The sequence below is a fragment of the Anguilla anguilla genome, chromosome 9 (assembly GCF_013347855.1).
Source record: "Anguilla anguilla isolate fAngAng1 chromosome 9, fAngAng1.pri, whole genome shotgun sequence".
NCBI classification, from domain to species: Eukaryota; Metazoa; Chordata; class Actinopteri; order Anguilliformes; family Anguillidae; genus Anguilla; species Anguilla anguilla.
The window spans coordinates 27,771,332-27,784,430 of NC_049209.1; the positions used below are offsets into that span (position 1 = coordinate 27,771,332).

The 13,099-nt window shown below is 42.2% G+C and overlaps 1 protein-coding gene and 1 long non-coding RNA gene across 2 annotated transcripts; one reads left to right on the plus strand and one right to left on the minus strand.

The window, feature by feature from the left end:
- Positions 1-1,627: 1,627 nt before the first annotated feature.
- On the plus strand, positions 1,628-11,538 carry LOC118236061 (upstream stimulatory factor 1-like). The gene is given in 12 exon segments (XM_035434085.1): positions 1,628-1,704; positions 2,511-2,594; positions 2,767-2,816; positions 2,936-3,051; positions 3,054-3,086; positions 5,641-5,754; positions 5,888-6,038; positions 6,806-6,893; positions 8,837-8,895; positions 9,264-9,358; positions 9,910-10,038; positions 10,530-11,538. Coding segments are annotated over 11 exon segments (933 nt in total). The 5' UTR covers positions 1,628-1,704; positions 2,511-2,586; the 3' UTR covers positions 10,620-11,538.
- On the minus strand, positions 10,270-13,099 carry LOC118236063. Its single transcript, XR_004766977.1, has 3 exons — positions 12,924-13,099; positions 12,746-12,832; positions 10,270-10,347 (listed from the first exon to the last, which is right to left on the minus strand). It is a non-coding gene; the product is annotated as an uncharacterized LOC118236063 (long non-coding RNA).

The window sequence follows — 13,099 nt, forward strand, 5'->3', positions numbered from 1 at the left end:
GAGTGGCTTGAACTGCCATAAATTCCCAGCTAGGTTCCTTCTTCAAGAAATTTGTGGATTTTGTAATAAGAATTTAAAAAGACATTTTCTGGGAAGTATGAATGAACAGCCTGGGAAGCTATACAGTGGTGATGAAATGATTATAGATCATCCTTGCTGGCCAGCTAACCCCTTCTAGTTACTCCCTGATCCTGAGATAGATCACTTTATTAACTGTGATTAAGGAAGAAGATATAAGTGGTCAGACTTAGATGTTATCTTAATTAGTCGTGGGAATGCCTCTTGAAGATTTAGACAGATGTACGTTCCAGAAAGCAGAAGGTCTAGATTTGGAATTTATGTTACACAACTTGAATTCTAACAAGGTAATCAAATCACAGATGATTATGATTATGAAGCCATGGCAAGAGATGTGGGAAAATCACAAAAGAGGGAGGCTTTAGCCTACTTTTCAATTCAAGAATCCGTCAAAAATGTAAATATCTATATGACAGGAGAAAGGATCAATGGAATTAAACTAACAACATTAAGACTGGGTCACTGTGGGTTAATCGATGGTTAAACATGGTAGGGAAACGTCCAGATCGGTTATGTGATTTGCATACATGTAATAAATATCAAATCAAATCAAAATTCAAATCAAATTTTTATTTGCATAGCGTATTTTACAGCTGTTGTCACAATACGCTTTACAGACAACCCTGGCCTAAACCCCCACAGGAGCAAGCCTAAGTCAACAGTGGCAAGGAAAAACTCCCTGTGGTAGGTGGGAAGAAACCTTGGAAGGAACCAGGCTCAAGGGGGAAACCCATCCTCCTCTGGTCGGCTCAGGGTGCCGACTGGTGACCAGCATGTCAGCCAGTTTCATAAGATATGTGATGTGGCTCAGATGATGGGTGGGGCCGGGTGGCGGTGATGGGGAACAGCAGGTGGCGCCAGATGTGGGCAGGGTGGAGGCAATGACGAAGGAGGGGCTGGACCAGAGGTGGGGGAGACCAGACGACTCTCGAAGCACTCTCGAGGGTTGGGGCAAGAGTCGGCAGCGTGGGGAAGAGGGTAGAAAGGCAATTAGGGAATTTGCAATATAGCAGACAGTGAGTAAGGTGGCAGTGGTATGTATTGGGGGGACCCCGCCAGGAGTAGAATATGGCTGCATATCTACTAGGACAGGGATGGAGACCCCATGCAGTCATGAGGGGTAGACAACCATACCCGCCTATCAAGAGCCAGCCCATGTAAAGTCGGGTCACAGCTGATTGACAGGTGACAGTAAGGAAAGGATTGCCACCTACAAAGCTCTATGACTACAGGCTTCTCGCACCCTGTCTCCAGACTACAGCTGATTGTAAGCCTGACCATAGAGGTGCGTTTTTAAATAAATATGGAAAATAGAGGAGAATATTATTCAAAGCTGTTTCAGAATTATGAGTTCGTTTAAAAAAAAAACCCTTGCTTGGTCGAAACAAAAAGAATCAGCAACTAATTTAAAGGAAAGCTGTGGATTTTTTGGGAAGCAACTGGACGTATATACGACGAGGGTCTGTTTAGTTTTTTTTTAATCAACCAGCGGAGGGCAGTACAGGCCTCGAAGCGTCGTACCATCGAAAATCGTAAAAGAAGACGAAGAAGAAAGACGTCATTGTGTTTCGTCAACACGCTTGCGCATGAGAACCTTTTACTTGAAAAAGAACGGAGTCTCGAATGGTACGTCAAGTATAATGTTTTCCAAATAATGTTTCATATTTTAGATCAGTGGTAGTATTGTTGCTCGTATTAACGCAAAAGCACACATTCTTGGTGCATACAGATTGCTAGCTTGCTATAGTATTTAGTGAAGTTTGCAGGGATAGCCTTGAAATTACAATGTTTGTTTTCGCTTGTTTTGGCAAGCTCGCTAGTTAGCTAGCAAGCTATACAGTTGGTCTTTATTATGGACCAACAGATCAGTGATCTCGTTCTCCAACAAAACCAAAGCGTGTCCTTTACTGATGTACCATTAATGGCCATTTAGGTTAATTTTGTTAGGAAAGTATTCATGAAGCGATGAGATGCTTTATCAGACATCTGGCTAGCTACAAAAAGTTGCTAATTTAGCCAGCTAGCTAGTGTAGTAGTGTGGCTGATTGTTCCGTGCTCTTTGTTAGCTGGCTATAGCCAAGCTACCTGTCATTTCTTCATTGTTTTTGGATTGCACCAATGTCCTGTACCAGGATTCATACTTTACAAGTTAAGCTAACATAAATGTCCATTTTATCGGTTTTGCTAAAGCTAGCTACCTGGCTAGCCGTACAAATGGACAAATCCGCGCTGTGTTGATCGATGTTTTCGATTTTAGAATTGTAATGAATATACTTTATAGTAACTGGCGTTGCATTAATGCGAGTGATCCGAAAGTTGTGTTTGCAGTTAAGTGTTTTTTATTGTATGGAAATGTTTTATGAGTATACATTTCTTAATATATTTTGATGGTGATTATTTGACTGGTGTTTACCGTACTGTATAACTTTCAGGTTTCGTGGCGGTATATCGGTTCATCGTGAGCGTTTCACCCAAGAAGAGAGTACTTTTATCCAACTCTCACTGGAAATGAAGGGGTAAGTTCCAATATAATGCCTTGCCCCAATTACAGTGGGAAGTGGAAATATCAGTGGCTTGGACTTGGCTGGGGAGCTGACGGTATACAGGCACAGAACATTTTAGAACGTTTTTGCTTACAAACAAAAGATAATTTTAAAGTTCTCATTTTTGTGAACTGTTGTTTTCCAGGCAACAGAAAAGCCCAGATCATGATGGGAATGGTCCTGTTATTGAAGAGGGTAAGATTACTCGGAACTAATAATGCGATTACAACTGCTGAAAGGGAGATCCAAAAAGATGAGCACTATGTGAATAATACTGAACCCCTTCTCATTTGCATTTTGTGTTTGTGTTCCAGGAGCTGTTGCCACTGCTGAAGACCCATCAGCCATTGCTACTATCCAGTCAGCAACTACTTTCTCTTCGGAGCAACCAATCAAATACCTGTTCAAGACTGAGGGAGCTGGGGGGCAGGTACTGTAAAGGAGCTGAACCCTCCCACTACACAGGTAGGAGGGGAGAGGACGCAACTCTTAGTACTAGAGGACCCATTTGGACCATAAGGTTTTAAAGCAATTTTTATTAGGATACCTGCACAGGTGACTTGCCATTGATGGGTATTAATGTCCTGTCTTGAATCTAACCCAATGTGCTGAAATAAAAATATGTATTACCTTTTGGATTTGCTGTCACATGTTAAGCACCCATTAGTAGCCTCTCTGTAAATAGAAGATGTGATTGATAGTGCTTCTCTAATTGGATAGTCATTAGCTGTAGCGATACATGGCAGTTGGTTGTATAAGATTGCCATGAGCACATAACATCTTTTCTCTGATGAAGGCCTTACGCCAATATGTTTGAATCTCGTTGCATCATCTTAATTGAAATGTTGATTTTTGTTCTTTTCTGAATGTAGTAATTGAATGGCTTAGATGATGCTACTCTGTTTTAAACTCAAAGGGTTGAAATTATAGTGCAGTCTATTTTTCTTTTAATTATTTAGATAGAAGATTAGTTTATGAATCCATTTTTAAAACTCTTCCCAGATGTGCTGAATGCAAGGGAATGTCTTGCCTGTGCATTTCTTTGAAGTTTGTATTTGCTTCCAGGCCAAATAAACTACATGGTCAAAAGTATGTGGACACCCCTAATAATTAGTGGTTTCAGCTATTCAGACACACCCAGCGGGTTTATAAAATCAAGCATACAGCCATGCAATCTCCATAGACAAACATTGGCAGTAGAACGGGTTGTACTGAAGAGCTTAGTGACTTTCAACGTGGCACTGTCATAGAATGCCACCTTGCCTACAAGTCAGTTTGTCAAATTTCTGCCCTGCTAGTGCTGCCCCAGTCAACTGTTTGTGCTGTTATTGTGAAGAGGAAACATCTCTGAGCAACAACAGCGCAGCCGCAAGGCGGTAGGCCGCACAAGCTCACAGAATGGGACCGCTGAGTACTGAAGCGTGTAAAAATAGTTTTTCTTGGTTACATTCTCTACCGGGTTCCAGACTGCCTCTGGAAGCAGCGTCAGCACAAGAACTGTTCGTTAGGAGCTTCATGAAATGGGTTTCTATGGCCGAGCAGCCACACACAAGCCTAAAGTCACCATGTAGAATGCCAAGCGTCGGCTGAAGTGGTGTAAAGCACACCGCTTATTGGACTCTGGAGCAGTGGAAACGTGTTCTCTGGAGTGATGGATCACACTTCATAATCTGGCAGTTTGACTGACGAATCTGGGTTTGGGGAATGCCAGGACAATGCTGCCTGCCCGAATGCATAGTACCAACAGTATGGCGGCAGTGTAGTATAATGGCTAAGGAGTTGGTCTTGTAACCTAAAGATCGCAGGTTCGATTCCCCGGTAGGACACTGCCATTGTACCCTTGAGCAAGGTACTTAACCGGCATTGCTTAAGTATATATCCAACTGTATAATTGGATACAATGTAAGTCATTCTGGATAAGATAAGATGATGATAATAATAATTAAATTTAGTGGAGGAGGAATAATGGTCTGGGGCTTTTTATCATGGTTTGGGCTAGGCCCCCTAGTTCCAGTGATGGGAAATCTTAATGCCACAGCATACAATGACATTCTAGAGAACTGTGCTTCCAAATTTGTAGCAACAGTTTGGGAAAGTCTCCAAATTAATGCGCATGGCTTTGGAATGAGATTTTCAACAAGCACACATCAGTGTGTTGTTCGGGTGTCCACATACTTTTGGCCATGTAGTGTATCTTAGAAGTTGTCTCATTACTCCACCTACTGGACAGTCTGCACCTGACTCCCGTGGTTTAGCATTTTTAGTTGTGATATCCTTCGTAATGGAATACATAGGCTAAAAGTATGTCAGGATAATATCTGAATTTTCATGTAGGTGTCTTTAAGTCTCTGATTCTGGGCATCAGCGGAGTTCCCAATTTGGAGCACTTTGTACTGCATATAATGGGGCTGTGATAATTTGTAAGGGGAAAAAACACATCACACTGACCATATTTTAACCAAAGGGCAGTTTTATTTTGCACACTTAGACATATTTCTGTGTCGCACAAGCGTTTGGCTTCAGAATCCAATAACAACCCTGGATGTTGTCTTAACACAACCTTAACAAAAGTCTTCTTCCCATCATTGTGAATAAGGCTCCCAAATGCTTGCCAGTTGAGTCGCTGCAACAAAGTTGCTGTTGAACTTGTATCGTCAGAGTCGCCATTTTGAATGTCAGATGTCTGTCACATGCCTCAACTTGATCCCTGGTGCCTGTTGAACTGCGTTTTTTAGTCAGTTCTTTGAAGGGTAGCAGTGCAGTATAACGGTTAAAAAACTGGGCTTGCAACTCAGGTTCGCTTCCCAGGTTGGGGCACTGCCACTTTATCTTTGAGGAAGGAACTTAATCTGAATAAATGGATTGTGTGTAGCACAAATTTGTCAGAATTTTTTTGGATTTGGGAATCTGCTAAATTCTCATTATAAAGTGGTTCATTGTGACTCCCCGGAAGCCAGCCATGCAGCTGTTTTATAATAGGACGCAGTGCTGATTCTCAGGGGGACGCTGTCTCCTTCAGGTGACGTACCGGGTGATCCAGGTGTCAGACGGACAGCTGGAGGGCCAGGCAGACGGAGCCACAGCCGTCAGCGTGGTGACGGGATTCCCCGCGTCCACACAACCCGTCACCCAGGTAACCCCCTTAACCCTAAAACTTGCGTTCGGCGAAAGCAGAAGGAGCGCTGCTTTAAGCCTGGCGCGTGAGGCTGCCCCTTACGGTCGCCGCGGTGACGGCTCGGTCACGTTGTGGCTCCTCTTTGTTTCAGGCTGTGTTTTCCCAGTCTGATGGCCTGGAGGGAGATGGCTCTGAGACTCACTACACCTACTACCCTGCCACCATATCGGATGCCGCGCCTGGCGCCATGGTTACCAGCGTACAGGCCCCTGACACCCTGCTCAGTCAAAACACACCCACAGGTGAGGAGTGTGCATCTGAAAGAACTGTGTGAATGAATCGGGTGCTTGGTTTGGTCCAGTTGGACAGCACATGCTCAGTCTATTTACAGTTCAGGCACAAGGTTGCAACGTTTATTATGCTAATATCTTACTTGGAACCATGCAGGAAAACATACGATATATCTTACTTCCCAAAATTCAATCCATAAGACACTTCAGAGATATTAGAATACAAAAAAAAAAATAATTTCATGACTACAAAGGAAAAATTTCATGTGTGCAAAGAAAAAAATCTTCAAACAATACTAATTTTTTTCTGTAGCACCTGTATATGAATGAATGAATGAATGAATGAATGAATGATTGCATTTATATAGAACTTTTCCGAACGCTCAAAGTGCTTTATAGTGATGAAGGGGAACTCCCCTCACCCACCACCACCAATGTGTAGCACCCACCTGGGTGATGCACGGCAGACATTTTGTGCCTGAACACTCACCATACATTAGCGAAGGTGGAGAGGGAGAGAACTTTTTTTTTTTTTTTGCCAATTAAATGGGTAAAAATATGTGCATACTGATTAGTGACAATTATCTAGGAATCATTTTTGCATGCATATATCAGATCATAAACATCCAAAAATATATTGTTTGCAGTAGAGTGGGTATGAGGTGCATATGATATTGCCTCAAGTTTAGTTTTCAATTTGTGTTATCGCTGGCAGTCAGTGTCATCTGTCTTTAGTCACCATAGCGACAGCCTTCTTCCTGTTCTTCTGTGCTGTACAGGGCAGTTGTACGTGATGATGTCTCCTCAGGATGTTCTGGCCGGATCCAGTCAGAGGTCCATTGCTCCCGGCACACAGACTTACAGCACGTAATGTACTCCTCCAGTGTCTGGGCTGAATGGAGATTAGGTGGAGGGTCCGTGAAACATGGCTGCTGCTGCTGCTGCTGCTGCCTTGGGGAAATAGGCTGTTCATTTGATCAGTTACAAGCAGTTTCAAGGTGGGATAATGTAAATAGCACAGGATGGGAATCTTTGTGCTAGAAGATGGCACTTGGGGGCATACATCTTTCAACACTATGCAATTGTGAAGATATGCCAGGTTCACATGTGGGATAATTACCAAATGTTAACCATTTCTTCCATGCCCCATTACTAACTTGTTTTACATGAGGAGATTCACATTATGTGCACATTTTCATGACTGTACCTCAAACGAGTCCTGAGATATGCCTGTTCAGATTCAAGCCACTGTTAAGCTGGTTATGACACCACCGCATAGGCCAGTGAACACTATATTTGTTCAGTGACCGGAAACAAGCTCTTCAACAGCACCACCCATTTTGTTTGATTGGGCTAAAAATGTCACAAGGCCAATGAGCACACTTCTTCAGTGGTCAGAAGTGGGCTCTGCAGAATCCCCGTTTGCTTTATTTGGCCAATTATGTAGGGTTTGCCTCTTTTGCCTGCTGGTAGGCACATAAAGTTCCGTGGTCCTTTGTGAATCTGTTTGCAGGTTATATGCCTTTTGTGAGAAGCCACGTCCACTGCCGCAGCCCGCTATGGGCAATCGGTGTAAAGCTGTAAGATGTATATTTGCTATGAAAACTAACTTCGCCTAACTTTGTAAGGTCAATACGGAGATGGCCTGCAATTGGTCTAAAATATCAGATGGGTGGCTACAGTGGCTGCATCCCATCTCCTTGTCTGAGCAGGCCAACGTACCTATTTCCCTTTGTTTTGTTTTTTTTTGCGCAAAATGAACTAATGCAACTTTTAAATAATCTATGTCCATCTGTCGAAGTTTCTGCTCCTTTACCACTGCCATTGTTTTATGTGCTTGATGCAGCAAATGTAAAAAAAATTTATTTAGCCTATGAAATGCAAAATATACAAACATATGTAGCATTTAAAGCTAAGCCATAGAATGTTTTTACACATTAATTCAAATCAAGCACACTATATATGAATATATAAAGGAAGCGCTGGAAAATGAAATGGTGTGGGAAACGTTGTCACTGCTGTGTTTCCCGTGGCTATCACAACCGTAGAATAATGTGGGCTTCACACTGCCGTGGCGGGTCACTAAATGGACGCTGCAGTGAGCACACACATTAGTATGCAGTGCCGTGTTTGGCTGCAGTTTGATTTCGGCTGAGTTCGACTTTGTACGCGCCTAGCTTAAAAGTTAACCAGAGAAAGTAGTTTCCTTCAACAAGCAAAGTAGCAAAAGCAAAAATTATATGAACTGTATTTATTGTGGATGATTTTCAATACGTACAGTAGAGTAATAATTTAGCCTATACTAATTTTGTGCTCCAGAAATGGGAAAACAAATAATCGTCACACAAAATATTCTTAAAAGAAGACCAGAGGAAATTTTCAAAGGTGCCGAGATGACATATAAATAAATTAATATAAAACGTTAATTAAAAAAACATTTTTGGAAGATTTTCATGGAGAATGTAGAAATTCAATCCTGCTCATGTTAAGGAAGTCTTGGATGTTTTTGTACTAAAGATATACAGAGTTCTTTGATGGCATTTGGTGGATCGTGCCATGTAATTGTATCTAAAGCTTTTAATAACACACCACCAGAATGATTCATGATGAAACTGAAATGTGTAGGAGTTACAGAACTGGAATTGGATAGGATTTTATTTAGAATTAAAATGCATACTTCATGTGTACAAAAGATGGCATGTATGTGTATATATGACATGTTATGTGATATATTTGAGGCGAAAGGATAGAAAATTAAAGTGGTACTGACTGTCATTGCATGTACACATTGGTTGCTTTGGTTTTCGTAGTAAATCGGATACCCCACGGACCTCTCGAGATGACAAAAGGCGGGCCCAGCACAATGAAGGTGAGGAAGTGTCCATGTACAGTGGATTGCAAAAGTATTCACCCCCTCTGAAGTTTTACACTTTACTGTGCCACAGAAAGATTTCAAAACACATGTATTTGGGATTTATTTAAGATGTATTCAAAGTCCTCTATTGTACCACAGTTGAATGAAGTTCTACAGATGTGTCATTTTATTTATAAGATTCGTAGGCACTACACTTGGATGACATTCCTAAGTCAATAACATATTTAACACTATGCTTGAGTATTCTAGAATCCATCCTGAACCCAAACCCTGTTGAAGTACATTGAAAACAACTGATGCATTGGTTGATATACCACCCCCCTCCACACCCCCATAAATAACCCGTTATTGGTGTACCACAGTTGAACGCAGGCGGCGAGACAAGATAAATAACTGGATCGTCCAGCTGTCCAAGACCATTCCGGACTGCACCATGGACTCCACCAAGACGGGGCAGGTGGGGGGAAGTCACAATACATTACAATCTGTATGTATATATGTGTGTCTGTCCCCTTAATACTGTTGGTTTGGACCATGGTGCATTTGCGTAGAGTATTTCCCCATCATCAATGTGCCTGTCTGCTAACCATTTTGCTTGTCCCTTGCGATATCCCTTGCGATATCTTCGCCTCATACTTGTTCTTCGGGACCAGGGGGTTGGCGTAGATCGTTTGCTCACCAGCCTCAAAGCTGGCCATAGTTGAGTGCAGGCCACCTATGTGCTACTGCACAAAAATGTTGTGTCTGTTGAGCGAAATGACATGGGACACGGGGTGGGGAAAGGCCTCTGGATGAGCAGAGTGTGGGACCCAGCCTGACTGTGTGCAGGACTGAAATGAGGGCAGGGGTGCTCAGGTTTGGGGGGAACGGGCTCTGGATGTGTGGGACTCGGCCTGGCTGTGTACGGGACTGGCGTGCTCGGGTTCGGGGGGGGGCGGGGGGGGGGGGGGGGGGGGGCCTCTGGATGTGTGGGACCCGGCCTGACTGTGTGCGGGCTGTGTGTCGCAGAGCAAAGGGGGCATCCTGTCCAAGGCCTGCGACTACATCCAGGAGCTGCGGCAGAGCAACGGCAGGCTGGTGGACGAGCTCAACACGCTGGAGAGGCTAAGGATGGACAACCAGCTGCTGCGACAAGAGGTAGCTGCTGCAGCACAGTGCCCCCCACACGCAGCACAATGCTCCCACACACCAAGCATCATTACTTCAGCTTCAAAATAGGCAAGATTCCTGCATGTTAGGAAATGTAATGTAATTCAGTATTGAGTAAATATATAATTGAAAAATTGCAACATTTTACCGTGTGTACAGATATAGAAATTGTTCCTCCTTTAAGCTATATTCAATGTATTGTACTGCCGTGATACATATTTAGAAAATTAATTTACAGTTTTTTTCCATTTTCATTAGGGTGGCATCAGTTGATTTTTCAAAGCAGGTGTTTTTACCCTGAAAAGAAGTGGAGAACATGTGTTATTAGTCTCAGTAAATTAAAAACCCCACAGCAGACCCATCAATGATCAAGTTTAACGTTAACCACATGCAAGTGCTATGTAAAGCTTGGTAAATACTTAATGGTGAAATTTCACTTCTCATTCAAAACACACTCCCTCTCTCTCACTCTCATTCAGGTAGAGGACTGGAAATCCAAGAACCAGATTCTGAGGAACCAGCTACGACAGCATGGCATTGTGGGAGTGGCGAGTACAGACTCGCAGTGAGGGCATTAGTGAAGCAGGAAGTGGAGGGAAAGAGAGAGAGAAGGATGGTGCTGAGACAGTGGCAAGCATCGGCTCGTCAGAATGGACGATGAGTTCCAGAAAGGGATCCTCCGGCCAGTGGCAGTACTGGATCCGCCATGTAGATTATAATATACTCAATATTTTTTTATGTGTTACTCGAGACGCCACTTTGCTTCAATAGGTATGAAACAACTTTAGCAAATGTATGCCCTTTTTAGGTCCTGAGAAGACTCACAAAACTGAAGTAAAATTATTTTATTTTTTTTCCTGTGTGTATTTAATTTTTTCCTTTCTCATACCGTTCATGAACATTGTAAACTTTTTGGTACTGCCTGACCTTTTCTAAAGATGTTCACTCCAGGACCTGTGTTGTCAGTGTGGTCTTTGTCGGTTTTTATCAGTCGAATAGGGTGGGTGGGGTGGGGTGGGGGGGGGGTTCTGTCCAATCATTTCTCTTTGCGTTGGCTAGAGATGATTCTCAATCTTCTTTGAGCCCTAGTTTTAGTGGAGCCAGTGAAAAGGTAAAGCATGACTCCTCTTCCAGCCAATGAATAAATACAAGTTAAAAGCCATGATTAGTGCCTGAGAGATCCCCGGGCAGGCCAGAGGTCCTCCTGTATATGAAGAGACTGTTTAAGGCAGGCATGATGGACTTTGAGGGCCATGAGATGTGCAGAAACTATGATAACTAGACTTACACCTATTGTCCCTAAATGCTATTGAGGTCTCTGCAGGTGAATTTAGTGGTCCGTCTAAGCTACAGAAATATTGAGTGCCATGCTATTTATGTGGCATTTCTCATGTTTTCTGTTGCTTTTTTAATGTTCTGGGTTCCATTTTTTATGTACTGCACCCACAGCAAAGCTAAATAAATGTATGTGCCAGTCCTTGGTTAATATGGGGGTTCCCATAGTTTTGTTGGTGTTGTATGTATTTTTTTTGTCCCCCCACTCCCCCCCCCTTGTGCTTGTCTACCAATTCATGTTTCAGCACATGAACCCTTCATTGGTTTTGGACAATAAACAAAGGTCATTCTATTAAAAATAATATTTATAATTACTGTATCCATTTACTTAGTCTAAATACGCCTGTGTTTTGTATGCATTGTCATTTTTTTGTAGAGCAGTGATTTATTTACATTATTTACAGCTATATTATTGTATAGCTATATTTATTGTACTGATTCAATTATTTTGACAAATGTTTCTTCAGAAATCAAATCAGAGTACAAGTGATTGATTCTTCATAATCCAGGGCATCATTCCAAACGTCCTTTCAAAATTATCCTTTAAACCTTCATGTTTGGTAGTCTGAAATGCTAATCCCTAAGAGTTCAAGGTACTTCCAAAGTTGTCACAGTGAGGTTGCTTAACTCTCTCAATATCACCTGTTTATGAAGTGGAAATCGACGGTAGCGTCCTGACTAACGGGGCACCCCAGAAGCCACCACGAACAGTCCACAAATCGACAGAGCTTGAACTGACTGCCTCCTTCAGAGCTGGAGGCAGTACTGTGGCTTGCTCACTTGCAGGACTCCTACATAGGCTACTCTAAACCACAGGAGAGCGAAGAATAACTACCATCCCAACAAGGATAGAGAAACAATTTACTAAGTACTACTACTATTATTATCATCAACATCATCAAGCAGGTAAGCATTCAAATACGGCAAAATCAGGTCTGTGTTCGTTCAGACTATTGAAGTCCAACAATTTCCACCGTATTTTATTCAAACTTCAATTAGACTGTTAAAACACTGTGTGACTTCCTAAAGAATTTTTTTTTTAAAAACGCAGTCATTGGTCTCGTGTTTTTTTTTTTTTTTCGCTTAAAAAAAAAAAAAAAGCCTTTCATGGATTAAACACTTTTGGTAGCCCTTCTGAGATGGTTATATACATCCCAAAGAGTGTCTGTACCAAATTTGGAACTTTTTTTGTCTAACTCAACATTACATTACATGTATTTAGCAGACGCCTTTATCCAAAGCGACCTACAATATGTGCATAAACATACTCAACAATCCAGCAGGCGTCAATAATAGAGTACGTGGGATCTTTTTCACCAAAAATGGAAAAGAGGAAGCAAATTACTGCATTAGAGCTGACCTCAAAGATCCAACCAATCGACAGGACTGAAATGGGTTGTTTCTTCTGCAATTCCAGTTACGTTCACTCAGCCTCCATCTGTTCGAGCTCAGATAAATAATGTTTACCATAAGTAGGTAGAACTCTCTTCTGGTTTACAGTCGGACATACATTTTCATTTTTAAATAACTTTGCTTACCTTAAGCATGGAACAACATAGGCAGAGCAATATGTAACCGGTCAGGTCTTTGAAGCACCGTTCATTGAAATCAGGAAGCATTATACATGATAGATAGATAGATAGATTACCCGGGCATTCTAAACAGAGGAGTCATCTGTAGCATTCAATCAGGGAGAAGCGGATTGGTCTCGAGT